Raw genomic sequence first — 22,736 nt, 5'->3', positions numbered from 1 at the left:
ATGTGTATATACTGTATGTGTGTATGTGTATATACTGTATGTATGTATGTGTATATACTGTATATATGTATGTGTGTGTATATACTGTATGTATGCATACATACAGTATATGTATGCATACATGTATCGTATGTATGTATACATACAGTTCACATGAAATGTGTTTGACATGGAAACTGCTACCTGGTGCTTTGTTTCTAGTCCCTGTTCTAGTGAGGTTTTAATGAGCTGATACTAAACTGTGATGCTGACCACTGAAGACAAAAGCACTGAGTTACATCTTTAAAAAGTATCTTATCTAGACCTGGTATACGTCATATTTAAAGTCATGAATAACATTAAGATTTGATGATATAAAACATTTGACTCTTTAAACTAGTAATTCTGGAATTTACATCAGACTGTCATTTATTTCTTATTATAAAGTATCAGGTGCTGAAAACCTAAGATGTTTTTCCTACTTCAGCAACAACTGATCACAAAAGTCCAAAGAACAACGATAACTGCTACTGCTATAGTTCCATTTTAAAGAGAGGATAAGTAAGAAGCACTTTAGCCCAGTGTGAGTGAGTGATCATCTTCATCATCATCATAATCATCATCCTCCATGTTCTGAAGTCATTCAGGATTAGCAGGACGGTGGCCGTGCAAACACAAGTTGCTGGGATTAAACTCTATGACACAGTGCAGTATTTCTGGTTTTCCTGCTCCTTTGGTTGCACCGTGGTTGCACCGTGGTTGCACCGTGGTTGCACCGTGGTTTCTGCATCCATGTCATCAGGAGTGAGATGAACAGATAACTTGTTACATCCTCCTGTTTATAGAAAAGCGCTGTGCAGCGTTTGTGTGTGTGTGTGTGTGTGTGTGTGTGTGTTTCTCTCTCCGTCTGTCTCTGTCTGTCTCTCTCTCGTCTGTCTGTCTGTCTCTCTCTCTCACCGTCCCCTGCTGAGAATTCTAAATGACATTTCTCTGGAATATTTAGACCAGATACAAGTCCAACATTACAGTCACACCTCAGATCTTACAGGAGGGAGGGAGACAGACAGGCAGACGGAGAGAGAGAAAGACAGACAGACAGATGAGTGAGAGAGACAGACAGATGGAAAGGTAGAGAGGCTTCAGGACGATTTCATCCACCCAAGTTCAGATGAGGACAGATTTGTAGACTCAGTGTTGAGATTAGCCACAGTTTTTGGGGGGCGGGGTTTGGCAGCAGATGGCAGAGGAGAGGGTGAATTTCAACCTCACAAAATGCATTTTTTTAATATGAAACTAAATTTGCTTTCCTGATGGAAATCATGAGAGAAAAACAGATTCTGTCACAGAAATGTGTCGTGTGTTGGGGACACTGAGGCGATTCTCTGCTAATTCTGTTGACACATAAATGGATGAAAGGCTACAGGACTTTGGGGGCGGGGAGAAGCAGAATGTATGTGGAGGGATGCTCAGCATACACACTACCTTCATTTATACCTTCATTTCTTTGAGTTTGACCCTGTTTACAATTGCACTTGCTACTTGATTGTATTCATCACATGTGGTTGAAAAGCACATGTGATGAAAACCTGACAGAAGAACTTTGTGTCCTGGCTGTTGTCCTCTGTTATGTCCTCCTACATTTGCTGCAAGCTTTTCCCTTAGGTTTCCATAAAATATGCGTAGCGGGTCTACAGTACAGACCCTCAAAGATTCCCTGGAGATGGGGGGTGAGGGTGTTAACATAAAACAGCTTTTCCGTGCCAGAAAAAGAACTATTGAATGTCAGCCCAGCAGAGTCTGGTGAAGGAGAACCTTAGTCTTTTCCTCCAGTAAGTGTTTAGGTTTCATATCTGAGATGAGTTTAGAAGAATATAGCGCGGCCTAAAGTCTGCTGCTGCTAACTTCCCTGTGTGAATGTTTTTTTTTCTGGATATTAAGAAGGAGTTAGAAGCTGTCAAATGAGAGGGAGGACAAACAAAGAATGATGCACATCAATTAGTAACAGCCGGCCTCCTGGATTTAAAGAAGAAGAAGAAAGACAGCAGCCTTTAAAGCTGAATGAACATCTTTCTCTCAGATTCATGTTAACTTGTATGAACTCTTTAATCTCTTTTGTCAAGTACTTACTGTAAATGTCACACAGATGCTCTTTACTCATGACTGAGGAAATTATTTGTAAGAAGACAATGATTCGTAGACGAGGGCATGCTTTGGTGATTTGCTGTTGCCTCAGCCGCGTCTCAGCTTACAATGAAGCAGGAGTGATGCATTTCCAGTAGATGTTTGCCACCAGTTAAGATTCTCTTACTGGAAGAACCAAAGAATGGTTGACTCACCAAAGTTCAGCTAAAATATCTCTGCTTCTGGGGGTTTTCACTTTGTGCTAAAATATGTGTGTGTTGAGTCAAACACTAAACACTAACCCTACTCTCTAAGACTAAACACTAACCCTACTCACTAAACACTAACCCTACTCACTAAGACTAAACACTAACCCTACTCACTAAACACTAACCCTACTCACTAAGACTAAACTAACCCTAACCACTAACTACTCACTAACACTAAACACTAACCTACTCACTAACACTAAACACTAACCTACTCACTAAGACTAAACACTAACCCTACTCACTAACACTAAACACTAACCCTACTCACTAAACACTAACCTACTCACTACTAAACACTAACCCTACTAAGACTAAGCACTAACCCTACTCACTAAGACTAAACACTAACCCTACTCACCTAAACACTAACTAAGCACTAACACTCACTAAGACTAAACACTAACCTACACTAAGCTAACTACTCACTAACACTAAACTAACCCTACTCACTAAGACTAAAACACTAACACTCACTAACACTAAACACTAACCCTACCACTAACACTAAACATTAACCACTAACACTAAACACTAACCTACTCACTAACACTAACACTAACCTACTCACTACACTAAACCCTACTCACTAACACTAAACTCACTACTAAACACTAACCTACTCACTAACACTAAACACTCAACCCTACTCACTAAGACTAAACACTAACTTAAACACTAACCTACTCACTAAGACTAACTAACCACTAACTAAACACTAACCTACTCACTAAGACTAAACACTAAACACTAACCTACTCACTAAGACTAAACACTAACTCACCTCACTAAACACTAACACTAAACTAACACTAACCGACTTAACCACTCACTAACCTAACACTACTCACTAAGACTAAACACTAACCCACTCACTAACACTAAACACTAACCTACTCACTAAGACTAAACACTAACCACTCCTACTAAACACCTAACACTAAAGACTAAACACTAACCGACTCACTAACACTAAACTAACCCTACTCACTAACACTAAAACACTAAACAACCTAACTACACTAACCTACTAAGACTAAACACTAACCGACTCACTAAGACTAAACACTAACCTACTAAGACTACACTAAGACTCACTAACAACTAACCTACTACTCACTACCACACTAACACTACTCACACTAAACTCACTCTCACTAACACTAAACAACTACTCACTAAGACATAAACTCACTAACACTAACCTAACTCACTAAAACACTAACCTACGACTAACACTAACCCACTCACTAAGACTAAACACTAACCTACTCACTAAGACAAACTTAACTAAACTACTTAAACACTAACCACTCACTAACACTAGGGGAAAACTTCACTAAGACAAACTGCTAACCTACTCACTAACACTAAACACTGGACTAAAAAACACTAACCTACTCACTAAGACTAAACATTAACCCTACTCACCAACACTAAACACTAACCGACTCACTAACACTAAACATTAACCCACTCACTAAGACTAAACACTAACCTGTCTTTGCATAAAGGGCCCACCAGAGGGCGCTGCTGTGCAGGGGAGGATTATAAGCTTTTCTGTTTTCCTGTGTCAAAAATGTCGTGGAGCACAAGTCAATAATAACTTCAAGTTTTCATTTTCATTCTGTAGACACACGGTGTAGTTGTATGTGAATAGTCGTCGTGCCGGATGCTGCGCTTCCTCCGTTTCCGGTCGAGATATCCTCCCAGCGCCTGCAGTGTTGTGTGTTGCTGAACTGCTGCGTGTGCGTGTATGTGTGCGTGTGCAGCGCACGCTTCAGTTTCAGCAGTGGGGTCAGAAGTTCAGGGACCCAGAGCGCTTCTCATTGGTTGATTTGAAGCGAGGGCGGTCACTGGTTTGTGCACATGAAGGAGCGCAGAGCGTCGCTCTCAATTATGTTTATTAATTTAGTTTACTTGTCATTGATCATGTAGTTTACATGTTGTTTGAATTATAGTGGAATTTCTGTAATGTGTAACTGGCGATACGTGTGTGTGTGTGTGTGTGTGTGTTGTTGTGCATTGTTGTTATTGTTGTCACGTTGTTGTTTTTATCTTGAGGATTTGATATTGTGAGATTGTGAACAATGCCATTAGGTGGTAGTTTAATAATATTTGTTATTTGTAGTGTGAGGCAGATCATTTCTTCTGTAATAGTTTAATAATATTTGTTATTTGTGGTGTGAGGCAGATCATTTCTTCTGTAATAGTTTAATAATATTTGTTATTTGTTGTGTGAGGCAGATCATTTCTTCTGTAATAGTTTAATAATATTTGTTATTTGTAGTGTGTGTAATAGTTTAATAGTTATCAGATCATTTCTTCTGTAATAGTTCAATAATATTTGTTATTTGTGGTGTGGCAGATTTGTTTAATAATATTTGTTATTTGTGGTGTGAGGCAGATCATTTCTTCTGTAATTTAATAATATAATAATATTTGTTATTTGTAGTGTGAGGCAGATCATTTCTTCTGTAATAGTTTAATAATATTTGTTATTTGTAGTGTGAGGCAGATCATTTCTTCTGTAATAGTTTAATAATATTTGTTATTTGTGGTGTGAGGCAGATCATTTCTTCTGTAATAGTTTAATATTTGTTATTTGTGATGTGAGGCAGATCATTTCTTCTGTAATAGTTTAATAATATTTGTTATTTGTGGTGTGAGGCAGATCATTTCTTCTGTAATAGTTTAATAATATTTGTTATTTGTAGTGTGAGGCAGATCATTTCTTCTGTAATAGTTTAATAATATTTGTTATTTGTGGTGTGAGGCAGATCATTTCTTCTGTAATAGTTTAATAATTTGTTATTTGTGGTGTAGGCAGATCATTTCTTCTGTAATAGTTTAATAATATTTGTTATTTGTGGTGTGGGCAGATCATTTCTTCTGTAATAGTTCAATAATATTTGTTATTTGTGGTGTAGAGATCATTTCTTCTGTAATAGTTCAATAATATTTGTTATTTGTGGTGTGAGAGCAGATCATTTCTTCTGTAATAGTTCAATAATATTTGTTATTTGTGGTGTGAGGCAGATCATTTCTTCTGTAATAGTTTAATAATATTTGTTATTTGGTGTGAGGCAGATCATTTCTTCTGTAATAGTTAATAATATTTGTTATTTGTGGTGTGAGCAGATCATTTCTTATAGATTTAATAATATTTGTTGTGGTGTGAGGCAGATCATTTCTTCTGTAGTAGTTTAATAATATTTGTTATTTGTAGTGTGAGGCAGATGATTTCTTCTGTAATAGTTTAATAATATTTGTTATTTGTAGTGTGAGGCAGATGATTTCTTCTGTAATAGTTTAATAATATTTGTTTGTTTTGGTCTTGAACTCTGCCATAGAGGCCATTTCTGCCCAGTCTCTTTCTTATGGTGGAGTCATGAACACTGAGTGAGGCCTGCAGTTCTTTAGATGTTGTTCTGGGTTCTTTTGTGACCTCTTAGATGAGTCGTCGCTGCACTCTTGGGGTAATTCTTGTCGGCTGGCCCCTCATGGGAAGGTTGCCCACCGTTCCATGTTTTCTCCATTTGTGAATAATGGCCCTCGCCGTGGTTCTCTGGAGTCCCAAAGCTTTAGAAATGTCTTTGTAACCTTTTCCAGACCGATAGATATCAATTACTTTGTTTCTCATTTGTTCCTGACTTGCTTTAGATCGCGGCATGATGTCTTACTTTTTTGGGATCTTTTGTTCGACTTCACTTTGTGACCTGATGATTTTACAATGGGGGGGCAATTACTTTTTCACATGGGGCCATGTAGGTTTGGATAGGTTTTTCCCCATAATAAATGAAATCACTTAAAAACTGCATTTTGTGTTAACTTGTGTTGTCTTTGTATAATATTTAAATTTGTTTGATAATCTGAAACATTTAAGTGTGACAAACATGCTAATACTATATTATACTATTACTATAGTATAGTATATATAGTATACTATTATTACATTACATTAAATGTCATTTAGCAGACGTTTTTATCCAAAGCGGGAAGGGAAGGGAATTGAGTTGAAGTGGAGTTGAACTTCGACCATGAAGTCTTTGTACACAGGGTCTTAACCACAGGCGGTCTTAACCACTGAGCCACTCCAACCCCCTAGTATATGTAGGATATATACTATACTATAGTATAGTATATACCTGGTGAAATAAATAAATCAGATACAAGTCCGATGGCACCATAATTTCAGAATAAATTGTGAATTGCGTCCGTTGATTGTGTTGGACAGTTGAATCATGTCAGCAGTTACTGTCGTTCACCATCTCACTGCTCACTTGGTGCTGAGAGAAACTCACTGACAAAATGAGCTCCAGATCACTTTTGAGACAAGAAAAAGAAGGAAAAAGAAAATGCAAACAAAAGTGAAAGCCAGCACCTGCAGCACAGACTCCACGAGGTGAGACTGAAACATGGAGCTGAAGTTAACTGTTTAGATTGTGACACAAGTCCAGAGATAAAACATGAGCAGATGCATGATGAGGCACAAATCATTGAACATCTCTGTACTTGTAGAGGTTTGACAAGCTTTATTAAAATAACATAACAGTGGTTATTATGTGTGGCCTATCTTCAACCAGTGAATCCAGCTCCAGTAGAGCACATGACATGAAGGTGTGATTACTGGTAGCCCACATGAATATTCCTGTCCATGGTTCAAAGGGCTTACAGCTTACTGTAATTCTCTAGCACAACACGATCTGTATTAGAGGACAGTGAGGTTAAGAGCCGCTAAGTAGTCGTGTTTAAATCCCTGCAAAGCTCAGCTATGACAATGCAGTGCTCCCTTCACCCTACTGGACTCATTTCACCTCAGGGTTCCACTTGGCAAAGGGTGAAGTTATGACAGAAGCTCGTGCTGGCCCGTAGGATTTTCTTTAGCTACAGAATCGTGAGTGGTTTGGTGTGAATGCAGTCAGTGTGTTTACATGCAAATACTAAGACAATGATTTGGTTTTCTTAAAGGGGACATATTATGCAAAATCAACTTTTTAACCATTTTAATGCTTATATTTGGGACTCTGGAGGCCCTACCAGTCGCCAAAGTGTGGAAAAAGAATACTCTGTCATGTTTTCGTGGTCCCCCTTAGTGTAAGTATAGGTGATAAAACACGCAATGTTGAATTCCCTGCGCTTATGACGGCAGCATGCGCATTTTCACCGTGAATGTTACCGCCCACCAGTAAGTTTACTTCGCAAGCTCCACCTTAGCTCCACCTTGTCCCTGCGAGAGTGCAGGCGAGGGAGGAAGAGCGGTATTATGTCAACGCGGAGGGACAAGTGTGCTGTTGGTGGCTGCACAGTGGAGCACAGTGTTTTACAGAGGATTTTATATATGAAGCTAATGTGCCGGACAAAGTCAGCAAACGTGTGTTCGTGTGTTCGCACCACTTCACATCAGACTTAGTATTTAGTTAGGGGACGTACAAACACACACATTGTTAAGAAAAGGTCACATAGAGGTCATAACTGACCATTCTGACACGTCCTAATTAAAAATATTTGTTCAGTACGTCCTCCATGACCGGAGCACAGACTCAGTCTGATACAGTCATATAGAGCAGCAGTTTATGCAGCGATCAGCGGTGGATCAGCGGTGCTGTCCCTAAGTGTCCATGTGTCGGAGGTCTCTTCCTGTGACGGACAGCACCACTGATCGCCACCGGCGCGCGTGAGCTGCATAAACTGCCGCTCCGGAGCATACAGTCACATACAGCGGCAGTTTATGCAGCGATCAGCGGTGGATCAGTGGTGCTGTCCCTGTGTTTTTAACTGATTTACAGTTGGACAGCGTTCGGCTCCATCCTTATGTAGGACGTCTCTTCCTGTGACGGCACTCTCGCTGTTTTCTGCTCACGCTGCCATGTTGATATTGTCAGAGAACTAGTGGAGGGAGGGAATAGGGAAGAGAAATAGAGCTGAGGGAATAGGAGATGAGCGAGTGAGCGCTATAAAGAGGACAAATCAGAAACCCCCTGGAAGAAGTGGGCGTGTGTTTGCCTGTGTCTAATTTGCATATAAAGGGACCACGCAGGGTTTCGCAGGGTTATTGAACTGCTATGGTGCTTCATCCTTATGGTATTTTGGCCAAAGCATGTCACTGACATGTTCATTAGGACACCGGGGTATAATATGTCCTCTTTAATGTCACATAAACACGTTAGTCCGACAAAAATCGAGCTTAATCAGACTAACATACCTGCATAATGCCATTCATAATCTGATGACTGCTTATTTATCTCTGATGTACAGCTGACATTTGAAGAGAGAAGAGGTGATGAATGAATTTAAATTGGACTTCAAAGCAAAAATTGAATTTGTAACCATTTCAGACACACACACACACACACACACACACACACGAGGGTAGGGCTGCCCACAGCAGACATCAACAACATCACAGTTCAAAGTGAGGACTGATATTGAGCAGACTCTCCTCTCCTCTCCTTCTCTCCTCCGTCTTGATCGAAGGTGCTTGAAGACTTCAGCAATCACAAACCACATAGATCTAATAAAAGTGAGCATGCAATGAGGTTTGATGTTTGTGGACTTAAGGAATTCCAGGCTATGATGCATGTGGATGAAACATCATCCATCTGTGAAACCGTCCATGAACAACAAACTTCATCAATAGTTATATTTATGGGTATGGAAAAATCTAAAGAGAAGGAATGTCATTCATTCATCATCATCACTGAGGTGGTGAAAACAGAGAGAGAGACACAGAGAGAGAGTGTTCTGGTGAAGCCCCACTCATCTTCCAACATTTACAGATATCTATGCACATCTGAGAAAATGAAGACTGGAAACAACTTTATGATAAGTCTTCAGATACACATGGATCTGCACAAAACACCATTAGAGAATCCAGTAAAACCCAGCCGTCGTACTCAGAGAGAAACATGCACATCCACACAGGAAGTTAAAGAAAATACTTTAACATCTGAATGACACTGTATTATTAACGCAGCATTAGTACTTAGTACCACAGTTTTCCACTCACACATTTACACATAAGGTTGTGATTAGACGAGTGTGCACATACATGCCAGTTACTCTCCTTCCTTTGACATGACAAACACTGTAAGAACATGAGTTCTCCTGCTCTAATACCACAAAAGAGGCCTGTTCCAAGTGTATGTGTAAGTGTTCTTGATAGTTCCTGTTTACATTGGAACAAGACGTCTCAGTGTCTCAGAGTTTGTTCCTAGGTCTTCTTCAAAGATGAACCTATAATAATCACACACTTACTGTACTACATTACCAGCCCATCATTAGCTGGCTCAAATTTTACATTTCTAGAATATGTGTCTCATAAAGACAATGGTAGTCCTTGGCACATAATAAAAGGTTTCACTTTCACACCTCACATAACCTGTCGCTCTGCTTCACCATGTGGACGTGGACATAATTCAACAAACACGGTTGTTACTGAAGTGTCGGTATGAACATGTTTCCTCACCATTGACGTCATAAGTGAAGCTCAAACCATGAATCTCTCATGTTTAAGCAATATTCAGAAACACATTACACAAGGTGTGCAGGCCTGCACATGATTACACGTTTAAACACCTTCAAATATGACGTTCTCTGTCACCTCGTCCTGGAAATTGATGTGAGAGTTAGAGCGGTCAAACATATGGAGCATGTGCAGAGATCAGCAGGAGACGTCATTAGTCAGTCACTTCAACTTTAGCTGTTTAAATGGATTATTATTCAATTACTGAACAATATGAGCACAATACTTATTATATTTCTGATCATGAGTGTTTTAATGCGTCGGTGATGTTTCATTGTTTTGACCACAGGAGAACATGCCACACACATTATAGAGCCACTGTGATGATTCATAGAGTGCAGATTACATGAACTCGTTCAGCTGCAATCACTGAAGGATTTTCACTTCCACTATAAAGTGACAGAAATGAAAGATTCAATTCAAGTTGCTTGTTTTTATTTGTGCTAAATCTGGCTGCCACATTATTTTGTTGTGTTATTTTTGTTAAGCACAGATCATTTCATCCAGCTCTGTTGAGTTTGTCCATAAAAGAGTTAAAACCTTTTCATTCTTCATCTTAAAGGTTAAAATCCTCTTCACACTCTGATTGTAACCAAAAATGAGAAATGTCAGTAAAAACATCATCTCAGCAGCCCGAGCTCATTCATTGCATGGTGATGCATCAGTCACACTGACTCCGCCCCTCCATGCATGGACCGCTCTCTGTGCACTTAAGCTCAGATTCTTCCACATTATACATAAAAGACAACTGTAGATAACTGAACAGCAACAAAGACGAGAACAAGTCTGATGCCGCGTGAACGTCGTGCTGCGTTTGAACACTGGGGACCATGGTGGCGCTGTTTCTACTAGATAGGCAGGTTCACTTCATGTCTGTGGTCTTTTCAGTATTTGTTGTTTTTTGGCTTCACGTTGTCATGTGAACAAGTTTTGTTACTGAAAAGTAGTGAAAGTTAGCCATGCTGCACAGAGCTTGTGAATCTGTGTGAAAGCGACGCTGGAGGCGTGGCTTCAGCGGGACGTCGCTCAGTACGATCTCTTTATTGTCTCAGGACTTCAGCAGAACACTGTTCCTAAGCTAAATCGCTGCATTATAACGTTGTTTGATGCTACAATCACTCATTGATTTGCCAAAACATCACAAATTTGGTAAAAAATTGTAACAAAAATGATTCAGATGTTCACCTGCTTCTTTGATATGATTACAGAGAACATGTTCCAACACTCACTTTATTTAAGACCTAAAGTTGAATAGAATTAGCTCCTACTGAAATATTCAAATATTGTATCAAGACATTCAAGTAAACTCTAATTATAAAAGAATACATTTCATTTTGCAATGTGCCATTCTGCATAATATGTAGTTGTAGCGGTGAAAGTACACTTAATTCCAAAGCCACTGAATAGTTGTTAGCTGTGAGCAGGTTTGAATTGTTTTAATTCATCAATCACGAGGACGAGAGAGAGTTGTGTGAAGGGTTTGCACATTTATTTCAACAACACATAGAACTATTCCCTTGATGTTCACTTTGTGAATGACGATCTAAAGATTCCAACAGAAAGACAACACAACCTAATGTCACGTAGTTACACCAAAACATAGTAGAGCTTCTAAAACAAGAACACATCCATCCAACTGCTAGATCATTTTCAGTTATCTATCATAGCTGTCGAAGATATCAAAGATATCAAAGTGTCCATGGTAGCTTTTATCTAAAGAACAAAATCACATCAGAAGGGCCACAAAGCCACGTTCCTTTCCTTGTGAGAATATTTATATTTAATCAAAGGCTTAAGACTAACCGTTAACTACTTCAACTGTTCATACATTACATTGTAACAAGTGTCAAATCTAAAACTAACTGAGCTCTGGCTCCTACAGTAGTTTTACTTTGACCCACAGTGTGAATGCATTACTCAGCTGAACACCATTGTCATAATGCAAATATGATGCAATGACAGGATGAATATGATGCTCACGGACAGTCTGACCTGCACTGACTTCACTGTCAGAACTCCGCTCCAGTCTTCTCTTGTGCCAGCTGAGTCCGTAATGAAACTCTCATAATGAAATGATGATAATAATGATATCTCATAGCATTATAGCATTTAGTTTGCAATGAAGTGTTTTATAACAATAACAAATGCTTTATTTGGAAACAGCAGCATAATAAATAAAGATCCAAATCAACCAAAAACACTGTGCAGGGGAATCGCTCACCTGTGTTCAGACACCTGAAGGTTATCACATGACATGAGGAAAATACCTGAAAATGAGGCTTCTCCATTCCCAGAAATGCGTGTGCGTGTGAAGTCTGTGAAACAGCTGATAAGATTACTGTGGTGAGGCTTTACACTGCGGCTGCCGCCCTCTGTCTCTCACCTCAGCTGCTCTCTTCTTACTACTGCCCCTGCAGAGCAACACCTCCCCCTGTAGGACCAAGGCAGGACTTATTATCAATAGTTGTAAATCGGTGAGGTTTGGCTGGACTCAAACAAACGTTTGAAGATAAAGAAGTTCTTCACTCCTCACAGACATAGCCCAGGTGTTTAGCATCAGAGGAGCCATAAAATGAAATAACTTTTAATATTACATATAATATATATATATATATAAAATGTAGCTGTTGATATTTCAACTTGACAAAGGAAAACACTCAAACACAGAAGCATGGAGACTTATTTGTGTCCTTATATTATCTGTGGAAAATTGGTCAAAGAAAAAGTAACCAACGTCGAAATAAATCAAACAATGCTTGAATTTTATGCAGCGCATGCTTGAGAAAGTATGTGGATTTAAATAATGTTCGAGTTATGGTCCTTATATAGTCTCCTCACTCCTTATGGTTTATGACTTCTTTTGGTCCTTACAAAGATCATCTCTCATCTCTGGTCTCTGATTTCTGGTTTCTGATCTCTGATCTCTCGTCTCTGATCTCTGATCTCTGATCTCCCGTCTCTCATCTCTCATCTCTGGTCTGTGATCTCTGAGCTCTCGTCTCTTATCTTATCTTATGATTTCATCATGTTAACGTCATCATTGAGGATTTCTGACACTTTCATGGCTCATTTTTGAGGATTTATTCAACATTAGTGTCTGTTTTTAAGGTTTTGTTAGTTTGTAGTTTCTGTAAATACACACGTGTTGGTTTCAGTCGCTCATTCTTTTCATGGAGTTATATATACAATCTATATGTATATATATATATATATATATATTTATTATACAGTAGAGCAGGATGTTGTTGCAGTTCCAGCAGCTGCCAGTAGAGGTCAATGAAACTCACTGATTGCAATAGTATGCGTCTGCAGAACCGGAGACAGTAGTCCCAGTCGGCCACACGTTTCACCTTAACAGCGCCACCTAACGACGTAGAAGACTGCAGTTTCTGACTTTATTTAAAAGTTTAGTTCAATAACATTTGTTATCTTCAGTGAAGTGCAACATATGAAAATAAGAGTGTTTTTTTTACAAACACTTAGATAAACTCCAAACACTGAAAAAAGAATAATGATTCTGGAAGTGGTTATTCCAGCTAATGACCACATTAAGCTAATGACTGAGTTCTAAAGGTTTATTCTACACAAACACTACTAATAATAATAATAATAATAAATATGAGAGTTGCATGTGACATAATCTGTGTCATTAGAACAATTCACTCATTATCAGGTCAAATTTGGAGGTAAATTATTGTGTGATGTTATTTTTGGGTGAATCTTTTCAGCTGTGATAAAATATAAGCATTGTTAGAGATTTAACTTTAATTGTGAGTGAACAATGAAGTGAAAGTCTTCCTCTGCAGTTCAGTCATTGTCTTGGAACCATAGATATTGCAGACACGCCCTTCTCAGTTACATCCAGAGGCTTTTATATATTATATATGATTGTGTATTCTATTATAGAGCAGGGTGAGGTGGAGCTAATGTAGTTGCAGTTCCCCGCAGCTGCCAGTAGAGGTCAAGGAAAGTTATTTACTACCACAGAAACACAATGAAACCTTTTTGACCTTTGACCTCTCAGAGTTTAGCTGTAAATCTGTGACTCATCATGAACAACATAACATTACATCTGTGCTCTTTAGATATCTTTAAATAAAGAATAGAAATCATCCAAATGATTTTATCAGTTTGTTGTTTGTTAAAAAGTCATAGGTCATACTTACAGATAAACACCATCGTTTAAAAAAGTGCAGTAAAAGAAACACCTAGAGTAGTGGCTTAGTCAGCGATTAATGGAGACATTTAATAATTCTTACAGAATTGTCGCTAATTTAATGAAATGTAGTCATTTTTAATCCCAAACCCCCAAAAAACTATGAAGAAAACCAGTTTTCATACAAATCATCTTGTTTTGACAGTTTAATAAAAAGCCGTGCAGTATTTCCTGACATTAATATTCAATAGTGTGTTTGCTTTGTGACATTTTTTTCCAGCATTTAAAAAGGAAGAATAATGCTTTAGTTTAAACTGTGATTTATGTTGAATTTTAGTGGTATCCATGTGTCGGAGGTCTGTCCCTGTGACGGCACTCACACATACAGCGACAGTAAAGGCTGCTTTACTGTCGCTGCTGTCCCTATGCCCCTAACTGATTTTCACAGAGAGTGCAGCACCGCTGATCCACCGCTGATCCACCGCTGATCGCTGCATAAACAGCTGCTGTATGTGACTGTATCAGACTGAGTGTGTGCTCCGGTCATGGAGGACGTACTGAACAAATATGTTTAATTAGGACGTGTCAGAATGGTCAGTTATGACCTCTGTGTGACCTTTTCTTAACAATGTGTGTTAAGAAACACACGTTTGCTGACTTTATCCGGCACATTAGCTTCATATATAAAATCCTCTGTAAAACACTGTGCTCCACTGTGCAGCCACCAACAGCACACTTGTCCCACCGCGTTGACATAACAGCGCTCTTCCTCCCTCGCCTGCACTCTCGCAGGGACAAGGTGGAGCTAAGGTGGAGCTCTCCAAGTAAACTTACTGGTGGGCGGTAACATTCGCGGTGAAATGCGCATGCTGCCGTCATAAGCGCAGGGAATTCAACATGGAGTGTTTTATGGCCTATACTTACACTAAGAGGGACCACGAAAACATGACTGAGTATTGTTTATCCACACTTTGGCGACTGGTAGGGCCTCCAGAGTCCCAAATATAAGTATTGAAATGGTTAAAAAGTTGATTTTGCATAATATGTCCCCTTTAATACATGCAAACTGGAGGCTTTGAACACTAGGTGGCGTGTTTGCATCACATGTAAAATCCTCTCAGTTTTTCAACAGTCATCAGTCCGGTTATTGTACAGAAAAGGAGTTGTTTATTCAGAGGTTATTTACAGTGAAGATATTTGATACATCAGGTAAAAATAAGTACATAAAACACTTTTATTGACAGATAGACTTTGGAATGTCAAGCTTTTCTACAACTTTACACAAGAACTGCAGTTACATATGAACCTGTGACAGATCCGAAGAACATCAACAGAGCTTCATCTAATGTTTACATTCAGTTCAAGTCTGCAAAGTACTAAAATCACATTGATAGACTAAAGAATATAAGACATCCAACAGATATAAACGCACTGAAATGCTAAATACAAAAGTGAATTTCTTTGGTAGAAAATATTTCATCTCAAGAGAAAAAGAAAAGAACAACAACGACGATGTGCCCCAGAGTCTGTGAGACATTCAGCTCACATCAGGACCAATGTGTCTTCACTGAAGCTGCAGCATTCAAGTCCTCAGAGTGCTGGGTTTCATATGTCAACTATATTAATGATTCAGTTTCAATGATTGATTTGTTCTGTGAAGCAAAGAAACCAGAACATATTCACAGTTAAGAAGCTGTAAACAAGTAAATCATGAAAACACTCTGATGAATGGATTGGAGATTTCTGTTGTGCTGTTTGGGCAAAGTTGAAATGATATATGTTCTGTATGTTGTGCACAATGCGTCCAAATGTAAACTAAAAAAAAAACATTACAAATGAACGTTAAACTGACTCTGCCTGGCCTTAAAGATGCATGTGTGAATGAAGTGCTTTTCCACTGTGGGATTATTCTGACAATTTCATGCATTCATTTCAATCCACAGTTCTTTCAGGAGTTTAACAGTGAACTTTCTTTAGTTCAAACTCCTGAACTCTTTCCCCTCGATCACTCTTTCACAGTTAGAATATGAAAAACCTGCTCATCTGTTCTGTGCTGACGTCAGTTTTTGGACACAACCTGTGGATCAGAGCAGATCACTGCTCACACACACACACACACACGGGCCTGAAAAGCAGGCAGATATTATGGTCTGTGAGCCAGTGTTTTCTTTTAAATCTCTCTCTCTCTCTCAGGTTTGTCTTGTGCATGAATTGGGGCAACATTAATGCCGCGCGCGCACGCGCGCACAGTGCAAATCAAAGTGGATCATGTGGTCTTTGTTGTGTTAGAAGATTTTCAGCCTCTTCCCGATGACCCTGGCCCCCCCGGGCCCCCCCCTCGCCACCCTGTGGCCCGGCTGCTCCTTGGACAGCGGGCAGTATTTGATGGTGTGCGCGTTGTCGCCGTTGGCGCTGCAGAGCGGGCAGGTGTATGCGCGCAGGATCGGACACAGCACTCTGCCCTCCGCTGTCTTCAGGATGTGAGTGCCGTAAACTTCCTCCGGTGCGCCGTTATTCCGACAGAAGACGCACACCTTGGGCTCCGGCTTACACCTCTGAGTCTGTTTGCGCCGCGGCTCCATGGAGAGCAGGTCCAGGCCCGCGAAGCTGCCTCCGTAGGAGGGAGAATCTCCGCTCAGGTGCTCGTAGGGCTGGAGGAGCGAGATGCGCTCCTTGAGATCGCAGATGGAGATCTGCGGAGAGGCTGCGGCCGCGCAGCAGCAGTCCGAGTGCGCGTCGCTGTCCCTGCCGTGCCCAATTACGCACGAGCAATCCGGGGAATCGTCCTCCAAGCCCAGCGTCGCCTTCAGGGACTCTGTGATAGAGTTGGGGCTGAAGGGCGAACTGTGGATCTTGGTTTTGGCGACAAGTGTGGACAGGCCGAGGTAGTCGTTCCAAAAATTAAAAGTGGAATCATAGGGCGAGCGCGTGCCCAGGAAGCCGTGATCTAAAAACTCCATGGTGTCACAGCAGCACAGTCTGATGATGATGATGACGATGATGATGATGAGGAACCTGTGGAGCTGATGTTCTCTCTTCTGTCCCTGGGTCTGGAATGAGGATCAGTCCACATGTGCACGCGGATAAAACAGGGGGGCGTGGTTTGTCTCAGCTGGGAAAAGCAGACTATTACTGTCTGTCTGTTTTAAAACAATCTCACAATATTCCATCATGATATCAATGATCGATATTTCACAGAATGTCCAAATAAAAGGAAAAGTCATGTTTTTATGACGCAAAATCAAATCTGTTACTAAAATGAAGGGTGAGAGTTTGACACCTCTGCCTTAAACATTTCTGTAATATTGATATTAATCATATATATATTATAATATACATTTATTTAACGTTCACTGTAGTGTTGATATTAATCATATATATATTATAATATACATTTATTTAACGTTCACTGTAGTGTTGATATTAATCATATATATATTATAATATACATTTATTTTCACTGTACGTAATATACACTGTAATGTTGATATTAATCATATATATATATATAATACATTTATTTACATGTGTTGATATTAATCATATATATATATTATAATATACATTTATTTAACGTTCACTGTAGTGTTTATATTAATCATATATATATATATTATCATATATATATTATAATATACATTTATTTAACGTTCACTGTAATATTGATATTAATCATATATATATTATAATATACATTTATTTAACGTTCACTGTAATGTTGATATTAATCATATATATATATTATAATATACATTTATTTAACGTTCACTGTAATATTGATATTAATCATATATATATATTATAATATACATTTATTTAACACTGTAATGTTGATATTAATCATATATATATTATAATATACATTTATTTAACGTTCACTGTAATGTTGATATTAATCATATATATATTATAATATACATTTATTTAACGTTCACTGTAATGTTGATATTAATCATATATATATACATATATATATATATTATAATATACATTTTATTTAACGCCTCACTGAGTTTTTACTCTCTAAAATGATGACGCCACACATTTACAGCACAAAGGAACTTCATTATTCTGTACCCTAAACAATGAAGAGAATATTTTAATCCATCATGGTTTTGCTTATTATGACAGAACTAAAGTACCTTTGTTCTTATGCCATCATGTTGCTACTGCTGTGTCTTTTTAACAATGAGCACACACAGCAGGTGCAGGAATCAACAACATGAACACAAACAGCTTCACTCCTGCAGTGAAGACACTTTGACCTTTTTACTCTTTTTACATCAAACATGTAACAAAGAAATCATTTTCTTTTTTTTGGCCAAACAAGAAAAGAATCTGGTGCTTTTTATGTAAAGATGTCAGATTATATTCTGAAAAGGACTTTTTGGAATTTGGTGCAAACAACTAACAATGAATCAAATAATTCTGAAGAAAAGGATTTTTAATTTGAAGTAAAACAAACGTGGACTGCACGTCTCGTCTTTGTTTGGTCGATGGTACATTTATGAGGTGACGTTGATGAACACATTAATAACAACAGCAGAAAATGCTGCATTGTTTATTTGAGTCACTTCCTTCCTGCTCTGATGAACCATGATCTCCTGCACCTGTTCTGCTTCCCCCGAGTCCACGGCTTTGTGCTCACAACCAGCTTTTTCCTCTGCTCCATTGTCTGCAGCGAGCGCCGTTTAACTTCATTAATATGCATTAATACAGAGTGTGACACGTGTGTGTGTGTGTGTGTGTGTGTGTGTGTTCCACTCAAAGACAGGCTTGATAACTGACCTGACTGCATAGGATAATGATGATGATGATGATGATGATGATGACTATATTATTAAACTTTGTGTTACATTTTCAAACTGGTGAAATTTTATATATGTCAATATCTTTAGAATAGTTTATAATTCTGTTAAATAAAAGCAGAATCTATTGTTTCTGTTGCCTGGATTCAGTTTTATATTTATCACAGATTTAAGAGCATTTTGTTTTAGTGTTTATTTCATTTATTTTTTGTCTCTGTAAAATCAAAAGTGAGAGAATGTCTATTTGTTGTCACAAAGGAAAAGAATGTGACTTTAGTCTTACAGAGAAGTCTCATAAATCCAGAAAACATCTGCAGATTCTTTTAAAAAGCAAATTTCTTTCTCAACTATCACAAAAATCATGCTCTGTGTGAGAATACATTATCATCACCCATTTCCAAGGTCACCTCCAGCTCCGTGTGCACAAAGGAAATCATGAGAGAGCGTTTCAAAGATGAATGGCTGCCACAGCACAATAGATAAATATGACATGAAGCAAATATTGATCATGAATATGTAACACATTCACTTTTACATTCAGGTCCAACCACTGAGAAGAAAACTGTGGGTTTACATCATTTAAATAATACTACTACTAATAACAGTTCAAATGGATGAAAACCTTTGACTTACACAGTGTGATCACAGTGACGGCCTCACAGGCACCGTTCACCCATTCATCAGTGTCAGGGTGAATAGAACATTAACAAATCCCTTCATTAACACACCTCCCTACACTCTGCTCTGTGTGTGTGTGTGTGTGTGTGTGTGTGTCTTGTGCCAGGCTGCTGCAGCTTGCACAAGAGACACACACACACACACACACACACACAGAGCTGCTCCTGCATTAATTACTTGTGTAGTGTATAATGTGGTCAGATTGTGCGTCTGCTTCTCTGCTCCTCCCCAGACACTGAGCTGGGAGGAGTCAGTGGAGGCTTTGATCCCTGACCTCTGTCACCTCTCCTGGGAATGTGAGACTGCATCCCCAACGGTCCGTCCATCTGCACACACACACACACACACACACACACACACACACACACACACACACACACACACACACACACACACACACACACACACGCACGCACGCACGCACACAGTTGGACATTGCACTGACTTACATTCATTTCCTGGAGACTTACTTTAACCTTAACCACAATTACTACTGGCCTAATCCTAACCCTGATCCTAATCCTGATCCTAACCATAAAACATATCTTCACCTTAAAATGTAGTCATTTACATTGTGGGGACTTGATTTTTGTCCCCACAAGGAAGACAAGTCCCCATAATGTGACTGTGTAAACAGTTTTAGGTCCCCACAACATTAGTAATACCCGTGTACGCACACACACACACGCACACACACGTGTGAGTGTCACCCAGCGCAGTGAGGAATGCTAAACAAACCAAGGTCAGCCTGAAATGAAGAGGTGGTTTTGAGTTCTGTCAAGTGTTTTGTGATGAGCAGCAGCTCAGTGAAAGCCCCGCCCCCCAGAGGACACATGTATGTAAACATGTGTTTGATTTACTGAGCTCGTATGAAGTCGTATTACCACAAACTCAACAACATGAGCAAAACAGTGTAAACTCAAACTCATTAAAAAAAAATAAAGAAATACAATAATATCATGATTCTAAATCACTGCAGTTTATTTGTTTCAGTGAAAACAGGTTGTTTTGATTTTTTCATGACCGATGTTGTGAAACTTCCTTCAGACTTCATTTCTTCTTCTCCAAATCTGGAAAATAAACCTTTTTTTTTAGCAATAAATCAACTGTGGAACTATTTCTTAAACACTTAAAGAATATTACATTTTCAATGGAACCAAAAGTATGAATTTTACCAGCTGTGCTTTTTCATCATCATCATCATCATCATCAACAACATCTTCTCTGATCCTGAGTGAAACACTAGCTGTCGTGGAGCATTCACCTCAGCACGTTCATTCACTCACAGTGATTTCCTGTTATTAGTTAACCCAACGATCCCATCTGCAGAACACACACATGCACGCACACGCACGCACACGCATGCACACGCACGCACACGCACACGCACAAGCACATGCACACACACACACACACACACACACAGGACCACAGATGGGTCCCTGCACAGTGAGCGCTGGCACCACAGTCTGGGTCCTGATCAGATGGGCCACCATGAGAGAGAGGCTCGGCTTCACAGGCCCAAACAGGCTGATCCTATTACACACACACACACACACACACACACACACACATATATACATAATCAGGGGAATCCACATTATCACACTTGAATGTCACAGACTGAGTTCACCCTCTCCTGTGTGTGTGTGTGTGTGTGTTCACCTGTGTGGATTGTCAGGTGTTTCCATTGTGAATGTGATGAGTTCTGGTGAATGTGATGAGTTCTGGTGAATGTGATGAATGTGATGAGTTCTGGTGAATGTGATAAATGTGATGAGTTCTGGTGAATGTGATGAGTTCTGGTGGTGATGAATGTGATGAGTTCTGGTGAATGTGATAAATGTGGTGATGAATGAATGTGAGTTCTGATGAATGTGATGAGTTCTGGTGAATGATAAATGTGATAACGTGATGAGTTCTGGTGAACGTGATGAGTTCTGGTGGAATGTGATGAGTTCTGATGAATGTGATGAGTTCTGGTGAACATGATGAGTTCTGGTGAATGTGATGAATGTGATGAGTTCTGATGAATGTGATGAGTTCTGGTGGAGAACATGAAAGTTTCTGAAAGCACCTCTCTGTTGGTGTTAAAGTGGAGGATGTGAGTTGTCCATATGGTTTCCGATCTGCTTTCATATAATGGCTGAACCCCCGTGTGCAGGTCATTTGGAGTTGTTTTCTGGTTACCGTGTCATCTGTTGCAGGGTTTTTAGCCGCGCTGTTGTGAGACTGCACAGTGAACGTGGATGTCAGACGATCTGTTTTCCACAACTTTAGTCCAGATGGAAATAACTCTGCAACTATTGACTGGAATTCTGTGAATTCTTGTGTAGACATTCATGTTCCCAGAGGATGGATCCTCCTTACATCGACCATCTGTCAACATTCTCCTTATACCATGAGGAGAAACCAAAGATGAAAAGCTGAAATCATTCTACTCTAATAGACACTAAAGTATTGCAATATTTCATGGCGTGATACTGTAGTCTTTCTTTAAATGGCTGAATTTTTTTTGGTGTTAATATTCTTGTTTATGTGACATCAATATTTTTTACTCTGGAGAATTTTTCTCAAAATATAATCTATTTTGACCCTGGGTATAGAATCAATAATCCTAAAGGGGATTAATAATAATAAAATTCTTCTTTAATTCTAAACACTAAATGACTACAAAATATCACGTAGTTATGGAAATATTCATGCGTTTTGTCCGACCACAGCACTCACACACTCACACTTTTATGCTTGTTATTGTTGAAAAATCCCAGTTGATCATATTTATGGTATATATGTATCATGTTGTCACATTGTTGGTTTGGAGAGGAAACAAATATAATTTCACCACTTTATGACGAGATGTTGTTCAATGAAAACACAGTTGTGATTTATGGCTGATTGATATGTATCATGTTGTCACATTGTTGGTTTGGAGAGGAAACAAATATAATTTCACCACTTTATGACGAGATGTTGTTCAATGAAAACACAGTTGTGATTATCGTCAGTGGCTGAAACCACTTGAAACAGGATGAATGAGATGAATGAGAATTGTCTCCCAAGGTCAAGGTCACAGTTTGGCTCTGATTTAGGCTCCATGCTGCTTCTTATTGTCAGAAAGCAGCACAGGCAGAGGCGGTTGTAATATTCACAGGAGCGGAGCAGGATGGATCAGAGGTTTTCTTACTGCGCACTGATTC

General features: G+C 39.1%; 1 protein-coding gene across 1 annotated transcript; it reads right to left on the bottom strand.

The window, feature by feature from the left end:
- Window positions 1-15,194: 15,194 nt before the first annotated feature.
- Window positions 15,195-17,078, bottom strand: LOC122783099 (nanos homolog 1-like). Its single transcript, XM_044047746.1, has one exon. It carries the CDS (start codon window positions 17,008-17,010, stop codon window positions 16,336-16,338), a length of 675 nt encoding a protein of 224 aa, XP_043903681.1. The 5' UTR covers window positions 17,011-17,078; the 3' UTR covers window positions 15,195-16,335.
- Window positions 17,079-22,736: the final 5,658 nt, after the last annotated feature.

This window comes from Solea senegalensis, linkage group LG16 (assembly GCF_019176455.1).
Source record: "Solea senegalensis isolate Sse05_10M linkage group LG16, IFAPA_SoseM_1, whole genome shotgun sequence".
NCBI lineage: Eukaryota > Metazoa > Chordata > Actinopteri > Pleuronectiformes > Soleidae > Solea > Solea senegalensis.
This window is presented reverse-complemented; position numbering and strand designations above follow the sequence as displayed.

Coding starts and splice junctions, on each gene's coding strand:
- LOC122783099 (XM_044047746.1), bottom strand. CDS start 17,010: ATGGAGTTTTTAGATCACGGCTTCCTGGGCACGCGCTCGCCCTATGAT.